The 14,990-nt window shown below is 44.3% G+C and overlaps 1 protein-coding gene across 1 annotated transcript in view; it reads right to left on the reverse strand.

Moving 5' to 3' along the window:
* ahctf1 (AT hook containing transcription factor 1) overlaps positions 1-14,990 on the reverse strand; it is a 127,592-nt gene that overhangs the window by 43,452 nt on the left and 69,150 nt on the right. The window contains exons 14-25 of the mRNA XM_084308751.1: positions 14,364-14,492; positions 13,953-14,043; positions 13,344-13,433; positions 12,828-12,968; positions 11,081-11,185; positions 8,006-8,102; positions 7,473-7,596; positions 7,234-7,290; positions 5,497-5,643; positions 4,606-4,796; positions 3,492-3,636; positions 3,093-3,224 (exon numbers count right to left, since the gene is read on the reverse strand). Coding sequence (XP_084164877.1) covers positions 3,093-3,224; positions 3,492-3,636; positions 4,606-4,796; positions 5,497-5,643; positions 7,234-7,290; positions 7,473-7,596; positions 8,006-8,102; positions 11,081-11,185; positions 12,828-12,968; positions 13,344-13,433; positions 13,953-14,043; positions 14,364-14,492 — 1,449 coding nt within the window. The remainder of the gene's footprint in view (positions 1-3,092; positions 3,225-3,491; positions 3,637-4,605; positions 4,797-5,496; positions 5,644-7,233; positions 7,291-7,472; positions 7,597-8,005; positions 8,103-11,080; positions 11,186-12,827; positions 12,969-13,343; positions 13,434-13,952; positions 14,044-14,363; positions 14,493-14,990) is intronic.

Genomic DNA, 14,990 nt, shown 5'->3' on the forward strand with positions numbered 1-14,990 from the left:
GCAGTACCATCCGGAGAGACGATAGGGGGCGGTATTTTCCCTGTTCGAGCTCAGACAGATCCCCACTGGTAACGTGAGGCTAGATTGATGAAATATGAATGGAAATCGCTAATAAAAAAATAACGATTAAACGACGAGATTTCTCATCGTTGGCACTCAAAACGGTTGGCATGAACTAACGAGTTTTCCCGTTGTTGGCACTGAAAGTGTTAATGGTTGCGGTATGGTTTTGTCAGCCATATTTTCAGAAATTTCACCTAAATTTCATCTTTCCAATGGCAGAGTTCAATCTGGATTAAGTACCACCAGGTGCCCGTAACAGACAGTGCATGAAATCTACTGTAAGTACAGTTACTTTTTTATAATGTAAATAGCTCCGCCATTTTTCATCAGATTGAGATGTTTTTTTTTTTTGGCATTCACGGAAAGGTAAATAAACAATCTACATTGTATTTTATGGCAATAACATTCAGGTTTGTTTGGCCCATGAGATAGTCACAAAAATAACGTCAGAATCTTTCACAAAGAATATTTTCACCAGCTTTCAGAGGCTGGGTTGAGCTGGGTAGTAATGTTTTCAGAAATGTCGATGTCCATGAACATTGAAAGCCCTGGTTCTCCTCGGTCTTAGGACTACAATGCTTTCATGACACGTTATTTCCTCGTGTCTAATTCATCCGGTTTTCTGTCGGGATGCGCTGAGATATTTATAAACTCATAATTTTGCTAATAACACTTAAAATCATTGGTAAACAAACGTAGTGCTGAAAATAAACACTTTGACTGCTGTTTTGACAGGGTTAGGGTCTACTCTTGGCTACATAAAAATAAATAAAAAAAAAACATTAATGAATATGTTCTGTATTCATCGATTTATGGCGGGATATCAATATCGTACCGGTACCAGACCGCTTGGGTGTAACCCTCTGAGGTCGCCTTTAAGATAAAAGTTATTTATATTTTGAACGTGATTCATTCATTGCACACTAGTTAGATTACATGTTGCGCATGTTATGACTTTAAACGTCTGTCATTTCCATAAGTGAAGCCTGTCATGAATATGCAAATCGCCTAAATGTCATGGTCATAATGGGTCCGTGTTTTAGCTAAAGGGCCAACGTTAGCCTTGTTAACTTCCAGTAGGGTAAGGAAGCATGATGGAAGACAGAATGTGGAGAAGGATGTGGAGGAGGAGGCTTGCCATCTCAAAGATGTTAAAGGGATAGTTGTGATATTTGCAACCATAGCCCTATGTCTTACTTCTCAGCACAATCCATGCTGTTCCTCACACTGTTGCATACTCCTTGTTCAGGTGGACTGAAATGTGTTATTTTGTTGTCTGCTGCTGTTCATTGAAGAAGCATTTTTAAAGGGGAACTATTTTACCATTTCTTTCACTATTTGGGCACTTTTACACAATTCCTGTGAGTCTATGGAACACATCTGTAATTTTTTTTTCTTTTTTTTTATTCATCGTTTTGTATTTCTAATCAAGTCCTCAAAAACAGCATTTTTCTACCTCAAGATCTTAAGCCGTTTTGAGCCTGGGCTCCAACCACTGTGTGCAGCTCATCATGTACCTGATGCCACACAGCCACATTATCATGCAGCGGTGTCTCTCTGACATCACAAATCAGCAAATTTTCAAATGACTCAGTTCAGTGAGGGTGAATATTGTGAGAGGAGAATTGGAAGAATGCGCAAATATGAGAATTAGAGACATAACGGAACGTAGGCCAAATGCGTCCACATTTTTATAGGATTCTATCACATTTTCATAACAATAGCACCCTGCGCCGTTTTCATTGAGGTTTCTTACAAATTAACGATGCTTTATCTTGTCCTTTATATGCCGATTATCATTAGAATCTTAAATTGTACCATATGTCCCCCTTTAGACAACATATGTAACGCTACCAGCGCACTTTTGTTAAGATAATTAGTTGGCCATTCTCGGTCGCTATACCGAGGTCGCAGTAATAGTTTAACGCTGTTCAGATCACGTCGGAGAATATAGACACATCCCAGTGACCTGCGACCTGTGCTAACGCACTTGGGAAATGCAGTGTTGTAGTTCTCAACATTTTCAGCCTTTAATTTTAAACCAATGCTGCCATCTACTGACAACAAAAAAGTGTTGTCTAATCGTCACCTTGAGAGCTACTTCCGTATACAGCGCCGCCCCAAACCCATTCTAGAGATTCCCACTTTTTGCTGGGAGTGGGGCGTGGCCGTATTTGGTCCCAGACAATAAGAGTGGCTGCAATTGGTCACCGTGACGATCATATTAATATAAGTTCACATAGCTAGGAAACAATGCTAAACACTCAAAAAGGCCATTTATAAGATAGTTCCCCTTTAACATTACTGAATTCAGATTTCTTTTTATGTGGCTTGTCCAGGACTGTGCAGTTGTCACACATCTGATTTGAGCTGGTCAATTCTGAGCTGCAGCAGCAGCCCTTCAGCTCGCTCCGTTGGTCCACAAGTGTCCCCACCCGGACACTAGCGGCCACAGCTTCTGCACAAGGGAGCTGGAATTGGCATGGAGGTCACGTGTTTGTGTGCAGGTGTGCGTGTAAATGCGCGTATGCGGTTGGAGTTATTGCGGATTAACGCTTGTTTGTATTACCGTAATTCCTCTAATAGTAACCCCGGCTTGTATTTGTTTCAACCGTAGCGGGTACCAGGCTTGTATTAGGAGGAGGCCTGTATAAGAGGGAGGCCTATATTTCAAAATTTTAAACGGATCATAATGAATAAATCAACATTTTGTGTCAGTTTGAACCCAGTAAAATGTACTGGGTTCATTTATTGAAACCAAGTACTGTATGAAATAGTAAACAGTGCAATTACAGGTGGTCACTGGTCATTTCAACGTTTTCAAAGTGAAATCGAGTAACTAGCTCAGTATGCAGCTCAGTATATTAGTAACCCGGCTTGTATTAGGAGGCCGGCTTATAATTGCTTAGCTCAAGAGCGCACCCGGCCATTAATAGAGACCCGGCTTGTATTTGAGACCCGGTTACTATTAGAGGAATTACGGTATGCACATAACTACAAGATAAATCTTGTGTGTGTGTTAAACGTACCACAAGGTTCATCTTAAGGCTTTGGTTGAGTTGCAGGGCAGGTATGTAGTTGGCCTGTTGCAGGAAGTGAACCACCAACAGCTCCCGGTTGGGGAGACCCCCTGTACTCTGCAGATACTTCTCCAAGCACTCCTAGGAACACAGACACACAGCCCTTCACATGTTTATCCAGATACACTTACAATAAGATATAATGCTCTTATAAAATGATGTAGAGGTGATCCATTTATATATCAGCATCACCACACGCCATTGTTTGTCCTTGGCTATAACAAATAAAATAAAATAGGTGTGTGGTGTTTGGAAGAGAGAAAAAAAAACACGGTTCTCTCTCCCCCTCCCTCCCGTCTCACCCTCTCTCAATGCCCCCACCCCTCCACGTAATCTTCCCCCTCATACCTGCTCCGTGAGGCTCAGGGGCAGTTTGAGCAGCTCCTTCATGAGGCCCAGCTCTTGGCAGCTCTCGAACATGAAGCCCATGAGTTCCTCCATGTTGAGGCGGTTGGAGTGCTGCCTCAGCAGAGCCCAGGCCTCCACCAGACACCTGGAAGGAGAGGTTCATGTACACATCAAATCAAAAGTAGGGCCTAGTGTGAGCAGCCACAACTTTCTGTGTGGCACCCCAGATAATCCTATTGAGTCTACGTTCATGCAATTTAGTTACATTTCAGTACTGATTTTAAGATAACTTGCTTATTATTAAAAACCAATTAATAAAAGACCTAAGCGCATTTTACTTGTTACATTTCTAAATGATCGTATTCTCCGCCCCACAGGTCTCCAACCCAACCATGTCTAGTTTTGTCCTTTGGCCTTCCCATGTCATTATGTTTGGGCAGGCCTAATCTAAATAGATCCATTTCATAATTTGAAATATAAGCATACATGATTTATCTTCCAAAAACACATATTTCTGTTTAAATGTAGAAATGGCATAGCTCATCTATAAATGGCCCTCCACCTTAAGTAGTCGAGCAAAGTCACAATTCAAGATTAAATACTTTATTGCCATATGCACCCAGTTCTTAGGAATGTGCCCTTTATATCCTCCTAGCCCTGGTGTATCAGTTTGTTAGACCATAGCTATCATCCTAGCCCTGGTGCATCAGTTAGACCATAGCTATCATCCTAGCCCTGGTGTATCAGTTAGACCATAGCTATCATCCTAGCCCTGGTGTATCAGTTAGACCATAGCTATCATCCTAGCCCTGGTGTATCAGTTAGACCATAGCTATCATCCTAGCCCTGGTGTATCAGTTAGACCATAGCTATCATCCTAGCCCTGGTGTATCAGTTAGACCATAGCTATCATCCTAGCCCTGGTGTATCAGTTAGACCATAGCTATCATCCTAGCCCTGGTGTATCAGTTAGACCATAGCTATCATCCTAGCCCTGGTGTATCAGTTTGTTAGACCATAGCTATCATCCTAGCCCTGGTGTATCAGTTTGTTAGACCATAGCTATCATCCTAGCCCTGGTGTATCAGTTAGACCACAGCCCAGGGGTGCCTACCTGTTGTGCAGCAGTACCGAGAGGGAAAGCTTGGCCTGGGCGATGGTGGAGAGCGGGGGCTTGGTTACGTGGAGGTACCGCAGCGCCACCGGGTGCTGGCCCTGGCACATCAGCGCCTGCAGGACACGCTCATGCTGCCACGTGAACTGGCACAGAGAGGTGGTCGGGTGCAGGAGCAGCTCCACGGCACTCTGAACGAGGTGAAGGGGCAAATGTCAGTGGGGTGACGGCAACTCAGGTCAATAGAGCTACCATTTCATCAAAGCACTCTTTCCTTTCATGGTGATCATGAGTAGGTGTTCTGAGATGGTGTGTGTGTGTGTGTGTGTGTGTGTGTCACTGCTGAACTATTATAATTACTCTCATCCCCCAATTTAGTTATGTAAATTCCCTTTCTGGTCGTTGCACTGCCCTACTGTCAGTCTGGGGAGGGTGTAGACTACTACATGCTGCCCTACTGTCAGTCTGGGGAGGGTGTAGACTACCACATGCTGCCCTACTGTCAGTCTGGGGAGGGTGTAGACTACCACATGCTGCCCTACTGTCAGTCTGGGGAGGGTGTAGACTACCACATGCTGCCCTACTGTCAGTCTGGGGAGGGTGTAGACTACCACATGCTGCCCTACTGTCAGTCTGGGGAGGGTGTAGACTACCACATGCTGCCCTACTGTCAGTCTGGGGAGGGTGTAGACTACCACATGCTGCCCTACTGTCAGTCTGGGGAGGGTGTAGACTACCACATGCTGCCCTACTGTCAGTCTGGGGAGGGTGTAGACTACCACATGCTGCCCTACTGTCGGCCTGGGGAGGGTGTAGACTACCACATGCTGCCTTACTGTCGGTCTGGGGAGGGTGTAGACTACTACTGCGTGCGTGTGTGTGTGCACGTACCTGGTGGTCATGGTGGTCCAGCAGCCAGAGGCCTTGCACCAGCTTGACCAACCCGATGGGGATGGCGAAGGCCGTGGGGAAAGACTCTACAGACGCTCCGCCCTTATTGGGGAAGGCATACATGACATCCAACAGCAGGTAGATCACCTTGAGGACGGCAGGTTAAGGCTCAGACACACAGAAGAAGTTCAATCAGAGACTGTATTAAGTATGTTATGATGTGTCATCACTCCTCCTAATCTACCCCACCCCAAAAACATGAGTTAATGCCAGCTAACTTTACCTACCGTTAATAAAAAGACCATTGTCGATCAACACTGCTAAATAGCATTAGCTGTAACATTTAACATTGTAACACAGCAGCTGTAATGCTTGGTAGAAAATGTTAGCGCTAATGCTCCATAAGAGCAAAAGAGGATGTTAGGCACTTTGCATTATGGGATAATTTTTTTTATGACATTAAACTGGGGAGCAGCCATATTTAATACTGTTGCCATTTTAGCTGATTTGGGAGGTACCAACTTTTAATAAGTTATGGATTTGAGGTCTATGATATAGTTTGAAAAAAAAAATAGGAGTATGCACACTAAATAAAATGCTCCCAAGTAGATCAAGTTTAATGGACCAACAAATCAGCCACACAGGCCCCCTGAAACGTATTCAGTGTGTACTCCGACAGCACAATGTTGATGTAACTAAGAGATTCGCTGGCTAAAGAATGTTTCTAATCCATAGGTGTTTCTAATCCATAGGTACCGTACTTTTCGGACTATAAGCCGCGGCTTTTCCCCCCATTTTTCGACCCTGCGGCTTATATAACGGTGCGGCTTATATGTGGACAAAACCCGAAAATCGAAATATTGCTTTTTTTACTGCATTGAAATGTTATTTATCTGTTCCCTTATTTGCTAAACTTAATACAACTTGTAAATGAGTTAATGTTATTTGTCCGACAGTATTGTGTCCCAATGGGAGTCATTCTCTGTAGAGGTGGGAACTTAAAGCTCAATATAAGAACGGCCATGCACCACGACTCACAGAATCGAGAAAGAGCAATCAATCTGTCAATCCTTTCCGTGTCCGGGCCGGGTGAGGTTTCCCGTGTTGAGTCAAATTAAGCCACAGGCTCCACTCCTTACATATGGTAATTAAACATTAAAACACATGCAGCTTATAGTCCAGTGCGGCTTATATATGTACACATCATTCAATTTAGCTGCTGCGGCTTAGTCCGGTGCGGCTTAAAGTGCGAAAAGTACGGTATTTCAACTACAACACGAGGGTGATGCGGGCATGTTGCAAAAGTGTTGCTGATCCGATTACAGGAGTCTAGGTGAGGCTCAGGCTGTGTAGTAACACCCCCTTGTGTTTATGTTTAGCATAATTATTGATTTTACTGTGGACATTATGAAAATTAACTCAAATAAAATACTTATCGATCGATTTGAAGGACATTGGATAATTCAAGTCCTTGGCCTGCTATCAGCCTATGTCCAATGTCTCATCCAAATCGGAGTGATTGCAATACTCCCTTCAGCACTTGATTGGTCTGTGTGGGTGTAATAATACAAGTAGCAGCATTGGCAGTCAGGGTATCCCTCCTATTGTGGGGATTTCTTGACTACCTGATCATCTGTCACATCAAAGCACAGCCTAGCCCTAGTTAATTTAAACTAAACCAGCACTACTGCATGTAGGTTCAGTGCGACACCATGGCTGTAATCACTGAAAGGATACAAGGGCGTGTTTGTGAGCTTCGTCAATGTTCTCCAGCAGATAAATATCCAGCAAGGCCTGGTGGTAAAAAAAAAGAAAAAAAGATACAGAAATTTAAATTCTTTACTTAACTGAATAATAATAACTACGTGAACAATCTGTTATACAATGAGACCTACATCTCTGAATCAATCAGGTGCTCCAAAATATTAGCAAATGACATGTTGAAATTAGAGAGACAATATTTATAGAATGCTTACGTGTAACGTAGGTGGTGGGTACTGCCCTGTACCGCCCTCGTCCCTTTTCCACAGGTTGACCAGGCGCTCACCACATTGGCCCACCAAGCCATCAATCATCAGGCAGTCTGCACACCATTTCCCCCTGAGGAACACGCGTTACGACGTTATCTCTTGGGGTTTATTCAACAACTTAAAGGACCACTTCAGAAAAACAATGCCGATTTATTTTGCACACATTCATATAGTTTTGACAGTTAATGAGTTTGAATATGGCCACCGGTGACGTCAACAGAGGACACTGAATCCTTGTGTTGTGTTAATTACAGCTCAATGAAATGATAGATAAAAAATAAAGTTAAGGATCATTTCATTAAGCTGTAATTAACAGTCAGTGTCCTCGGATGACATCACTACTGTACATATAGTTTCTGAAATAGGGCCCCATGGTGCTCCAGTGGAAGGGGCGCGACTTTATAGCCCACGTGATGCAAAACAGGAAATGAGAAAGAGTTGATTGGTCTCCCTTTTGACACGTCTCTGGTGACACTCACTTGGCCAGCCTGCTCAGCTCCTCTCTGCGGATGGTGTAATAGTTGCTGATGACGGAGTGGCTGTAGTAAGGCCTGGAGATTTGGAGAGCGTCCTCGTCTGGTGGGGAGTGGAATAACCGTTATTAAATAAAGCAGGGTCGGTGACACGGCCAAATGCGGCGCGTACAACGTCCACGACACTCAATTCAGCTCATGACCTTTGTCAAACATCATGCCCTCTCTCTCTGCAACCATATCTCACCATCATTCTTCACTGTATCATATCTAATAATGTATAGAATGTTCATCACATTACATGGAATCTACAGACTGCTTTTTTTTTGACGCATGTGTGCCCGCCGCTACCTGGACAGAAATGCTCTACTGTTATTCAATGCTGTGATCTCCACCAGACGCAGGTTATTTTTATTATTATATTTATTTTTGGGCTTTCTGTATTTTCACCCATCCCAATTTTATCGTTGCCAATTCCCTTCCTGGTCGTTGCGCGCATGATTGCCCCACTGTCGGCCTGGGGAGGGTGTAGAACTACCACATGCCTCCTCCGATACATGTGGAGTCGCCAGACGCTTCTTTTCACCTGACAGCGAGGAGTTTCACTGGGGGAACGTAACGCATGCGGAGGTTAACGCTATTTCCCCCAGATCCCTTCCCTGCTGAACAGGCGTCCCGACCGACCAGTAGGAGTCGCAGTTTACAATGACCAGGACACACATACCCCACCGGCTTCCCACCCGCTAACACTGCCAATTGTGTTAGTAGGGACGACTGACCAAGCCAGAGGTACCGCCGACAGCTGGATTCGAGTCTCTGCGGTGGTAGGCTAGTGCTTAGTCCACTGCGCTACCCAGCCACCCTTCGAGAGTCATTTTCTGCCGCTTCCTTCTTTGTATGCAAGTCTATTTCTTTTCCAGGTGCTGTGCATCAGTGAAGTGTGGACTTACATCGACTGCTATGTAAATACGTGTTTCACAACAAAGACATCCATGCAGAATTATGTTAAACGATGTGATCTCTTCATGTTGGCCAACTGCAGCAAGATTTCAGTTTCCTGATCGAAGCTATTGATACTAGGCTAGGTGAGGAATTTTTAAACAGCAATGTACTTGGTTTCAATAAATGAACCCAGTACATTTTACTGGGTTCAAACTGACACAAAATGTTGATTTATTCATTATGATCCGTTTGAAAATTTGAAATATAGGCCTCCCTCTTATACAGGCCTCCTCCTAATACAAGCCTGGTACCCGCTACAGTTGAAACAAATACAAGCCGGGGTTACTATTAGAGGAATTACGGTATGTATTATTGCCTCATAGGCTACAGGTACTATTCATTCAGTGTCATTTCACTGCTACATGCTATATAAATGTAATTATTATGTATTTAATAATTATGTAGGCGTTTCCGTTGTACTTTGAGGCACCGTGGAGAGGGTGGTGCGGACAGTGTTTTCCTTATCCTACCTAAACCCTGTGGTTGAATAAAGCAGAAATGAATGGGCTAAATAAATTGTATCAAAATTACAGAGAGTAACATTATTGTCTTTTTAAACTACCAGGCAGCTGACATGCCACGCCATTCATAAATTACTGCAAAATTATCAAAGGATTAAGATATTTTCATATGGATTTTTGGTGCAGGACAGAAAGGGAATCCATCTATTCTAGACCATCTAGCTGCAGTTGCTCACATAAAGAAAGGCACCAAGTTGTTTAAGAAATGTAAATTAATGATTTTGATAATGCTACACTTAGCTATTCACATGCAAAGAAACAATGCAACTTGTGTTCTTCCTTATGACAATTATTTGATTATGCTGCCATTAGGCTATTAGAAAGGAATTACATCTGTGAGAGACAGACTCTCCGTCTCCTCTCTCTGATGAGACCAAAAGGTCCCTTTCCCCCTTTGATACAAATCACATATCCTGAGTTCATATGACTCCACCCTTCCTCTCTTAACACCAGGCTCACCCGTACCCATCTTTCCATATCAACCGACCCCAACCCCCCCCCTCACGGACCCCCTCCCTCTGCCCCCACGGAGCCAGAACACCTCACTTTCTTTTTTTTGTATCCACTTTTTCTCCTTCTTTTTCTGTTTTTCTCCCATCCCAATTTAGTCGTGCCAATTCCCCCCTCCCCTGTCTTGATCGTTGCTCGCATGTGCCCCCCACTGGTCGGTCGTAGGGAGGGTAGAAGAATCTATCGCATGTCCCCTCCGATACATGTGGAGTCAGCCAGCCACTTCTTTTCACCTGCCAGCGCGGACTCTCATTGGCGAGGTGTAACGTGTGGGAGGCTCACACTACCCTCGACATCTCCTGTCCTTGCTGTGCAGGCGCCCTGACCGACCTGTAGGAGTCGCTGTTTACAATGACCAGATTACCACCCATCAACTCCCCTCCCGCTGACTGTGCCAATTGAGTCAGTATGACGGCCGGCCCAAGCCGGAGGGCAACGCGGACAGCCGGATTCGATACCGGTGTCTCACGCGATGGTGACGAGCGCTTAGACCGCTGAGCCACCCAGCCTTCAGAACACCTCACTTTCCATATCAACCAATGCCCGGCCAAGTATCCACTTCGAGTCATCCGCTATAACTCTTGATTTACTTGTACCTGTTTGGGTACCATTTCCCCCCTGCTGCTCGATTTAACGCTCCTGAAAGTTGTCTAATATCCTTACCATATTGCTGCTTACAAGCAGTTATATTCATTGTGCTGCATGTTGAAAAAAGCCTCCCGACTAAAAGTGACATTCCAGTGTCACACCTTCTCCAAGCTCTGTAGGCTACGGGTCACACTTCCCCAAGAGGCCAACAAGCACTGGATGCTGGTAGTTGGGGAATGCGGTCCCATGACAGGAGAGTTCCACCCTTATTGGTTTTATGTCTCATCATATTTGGGAGAGAGAAAGGCCACTCATTTAAATTAAGATTGCCCAGTTAGACTGCACTGCGATGGGGATGGGTGATACAACTGTAGCAAACTGTAAAACTAACTTTCAACTGAGAAATACAACCTTATGTTCCGCTTTTTATGATTTGTACCCTGTACGGCCGTGAACTTACCGGATCCTTCCGGCAGCAGGCCGGTGCGACAGAACCAGAGGACCACCTGAGCGTACTGGGAGATCAGACTGGACACCATGTTCTTGCTCATCAGGCCCACCAGACCTGCACAACACAAAGTAAATGTCAGCAAGCAATTTAAGTAGCTAGGGTACGGTTTACTAATAAACCGTAAAGTAAAAAAAAAAAGATTATAATAATAATACCTTGATAAAATAGTACTCAAGTATTCAAAAAGTATTAAAAGGATGGCAGTGTTGCCGGGCGCTATTGAGGTTTTATTTTAACCTCATAGGCCCATACCCAAGTAAATGGAAGATTGCTCCACTTCTACAAGGTGCATTTGCATGCTCCTGGTATCTAGGGACATCTATGGACCTCAGGGAATGTATTCCCAGTGTCAGACATATTGTGTGCGTTATTATGGCCAAGTCATACATCTATAGATCGGGCAAAATATCCTCTTTCCAATAAATCTGGATTTAGTACCACCAGGCCCCCATAAGAGGGCAGCAAAGACTGTGAATAAAATCTACTTTTTCATCAGATTGAGAATAGACGCGTTTCAGAAAGGTAAAGAAACAAACTATGTTCTATTTTATGGCAATAACGTTCAGGTTTGTTCGACCCTTGAGATCATGAAAAATAACATTTGAAAATTATTTCACGCCAGATGGTCTGATCTCTCCCTCTCTCTCTGTACCTTAAATTATTTTAAGTAGCCAAGCGTTACGTTACACTATGAAAAGGAACTGGATAGTTTATGATAATACATAGTTCATTTCATTAGCTGAAATATTCTAAAATCTTTAAGTCCGATATAAGTCATTCTCCCTTTGTGTGTGTGTAAGTTCGCTATAGGCATTTCTTTTTCAAATGGTTTGTCTATTTTATTCAAAGGGAAGATATTGATGATTTACACATGCATAAATAATTTTTTTTATAATCTTTAAAAAAGTACAATAATAATAAAACCATGAAAGTGTGATATTTCCTCAAACAATAATCAAAATCTCATATGGTGATTGGCATCCTAGTGCCGTCACCCACTACCACAAATACACTCTTAACCTGTGGGAAACACTGTGCGATACTGAAGCTGCTCAAGTATCTGTTTTTTTTTTTTTTATCTACTTTTTCTCCCATTTTCTATTTTTCTCCCATCCCAATTTCATATCGTCCAATTCTACCCTCCCCTGTCTCGAACGCTGTTAGGCCATGCCTCCCACAGGCCGGCTGCAATGTGGACGAAGCCTTACATCACGTGTCCCGGTACTCGAGGAAGCAGCCGTCGCATCTTTTCACCTGCACAGCGCAATCTCTCAGCGTCGGGGGTCTGCGTGGGAGGGGCACGCCGCCCCCGTCGCTTCCTGATTCTGCTGCGCAGGCGCACCAACCAACCTGTAGGAGTCGCTGTCCACAACGTCCGATCCCCACCCATCAGTTTCCCACCCCCTAATACTGCCAATTGTATTAGTATGAACGACCAGCCAAGCTGATAGCAATGCGGAGAGCTGGGCTCGAACCCAGCGTCTCCTGCATTGGTGACGAGCGCCTTGCCCACTACACCATCTAGCCGCCCGTAAAAGTATGTTTTCTGTGTTTTATATTGAAGCTGCTCAAGTATCTTAAGTAAAAGTATGTTTTCTGTGTGTTATCCTCCTCCCCTCTCTCCCTCATCTCCCTCGCTCTTCACTATGCCATCTAATAAAATAAAAGTATTCCCTAATAAGAATAAACAAACTACCTCTCTGTGTGAGCTCCTGGGCCTGGCTGAGCAGACAGTGGAAGATGGTGCTGAGGTTCCTCAGGAGCCTCTGGCTGTGTTGCAGCAGCTGAAGGATCTGGGGGTCCGTGAAGTTGGATGAACTGTCAAACAGCGGTGCACCTGGGACACAGACACACACACACGCACGCGTTACAACCAAAAGAAAAAACGTTGAACAAAGTTTAATTAACAGAACTTCACCGTTTGCACATCATTCAATACAAGTGTCCGTCCCTGTAGCTTCTAGCTCCAAACTGAGACCCCAGGGCAGCTCTGGTTGCAATTGTAGCTTACCACCTATGAACGAATAATGGACTCTGTAAGCGCTCTGGGGTCACTGGGGTGTCATGAAGAGCGCTATATAAATCCAATCCATTATTATTATTATTATTATTACAAACACGTAAGTGTACAATAGCAAATACCATACTGTAAATACAGGGGGTAGTAAAACTTTTTTTTTATTTTTTAAAGGAATAAGTATAGAGAGCCTACAGATGTTGTCCAGCTCCTCCTTGGTGCGGACCACTTTGTTCCAGGCCCACTCCAGGATGTAGCGCAGGTTCAAGGCCGAGCCGGGCTGCTCTGCAGGGGGAGAGAGAGAGGCCTTTAAGGGAGCAGCAGTGGAGCTGGTGTGTGTGTGTGTGTGTGCGTTTGCAACACTCAGATGTTGAGCTTCAAAAACATACATGTATAAAGCACAGGAAACAACCCTTTCTTACTCCCACAAGCCACCAACGGTGTATGGCCTCTATAGCTCTTGGACTGTCTGGCACACGTCAGAGGCCTCGGCCGTGACTGTAGGCCAATGGTCCGGATATTTGGCAGCCGTTGGCCATGTCCATATATTTACTTAGTTCACTTAGTGGCTTGGAAATTGCAGGCAACGAAAAGGACTAAACAACTAACATTCTGTTAAATTGGCAACATTTTATAGTGTAATTGGAGGATTCAAATAAAGCATATAAAGTGTGGGAGTGGCACACTTGCATGCTTTGCTTCAAAACCGTCACAACCTAGATGAATACGGAGTGAGTAGAGTGAGATTTTGAGAGTGATTTGTGTGTGAGACGGAGTGAGGTGAGCGAGTGGTCGAGTCCTCACCCTCGGTGGTCCACTGTTTGATGCACCCAGTGATGAGGGCCAGGGAACTGGTCTCCACCGCCGTGGACAAGATGGCATCAAGCTGCTCCTCCTGACGGGCAACACAAAGTAACACACGCGCTATGAATTTACACACTCGGGAGGAAATTATTTCACTTTTAAATCATCCACGTGGACAGAAAAGTGTATTGAATTTGTTCAGGAACCACTGCATAGAGAGATTCAAGAGACGTGTGTGTGTGTGTGTGTGTGTGTGTGTGTGTGTGTGTGTGTGTGTGTGTGTGTGTGTGTGTGTGTGTGTGTGTGTGTGTGTGTGTGTGTGTGTGTGTGTGTGTGTGTGTGTGTGTGTGTGTGTGTGTGTGTGTGTGTGTGTGTGTGTGTGTGTGTGTGTGTGTGTGTGTGTGTGTGTACCTGAGAGAGGTTGCCGGGCTGTGCGTCGGCCGGGCGAGAGGACAGCAGGCCCGACATGAGGCAGCGGGTGTAGCTACTAGAGATGGCGTCACTGGAGCAGGGAGCGGCTTTCTTCAAGAAACTCAGGGTCTTGGGTGAAAGGAGAAAACAAACACTCTTTCCAAAATCACGTCTGAAAAGCAGAAAGGTAATACACTCCAAAACGTTTCCGTAAACATGTTGTGACCTGTGTATTTACCACGTGGAGAAATCAATACAAAAAAAAATACATTTTAGTTTCCTAAGCAGATATATACTCTGAACAATTTTCCGAGTATATATCTGCTTAGGAAACAAAAATGTCAAATTATTATAATTCTCCACGTGGTAATAAATACACAGGTCACAACATGTTTACAGGAACGTTTTAGAGTTGTATTTTGAGTGTATTTCGTGACTGTTGGGAACTAGGCTACACTGGCACACCTACTTCCAGTGAATGACGCTAAGCTAGGCTAACGGTGCGGCTGTTCCCTAAGCCTAATGCATGCACAGAGAAGAAAATGGTATGTATCTGCTTGTCTAACACCAGGGTAGATGGCAAATAAGCGAATTTCCCCAAAACATTTTGGGAAATTAGCTTATCAT

Source organism: Notolepis coatsorum (assembly GCF_963971535.1).
Source record: "Notolepis coatsorum genome assembly, chromosome: 2".
NCBI classification, from domain to species: domain Eukaryota; kingdom Metazoa; phylum Chordata; class Actinopteri; order Aulopiformes; family Paralepididae; genus Notolepis; species Notolepis coatsorum.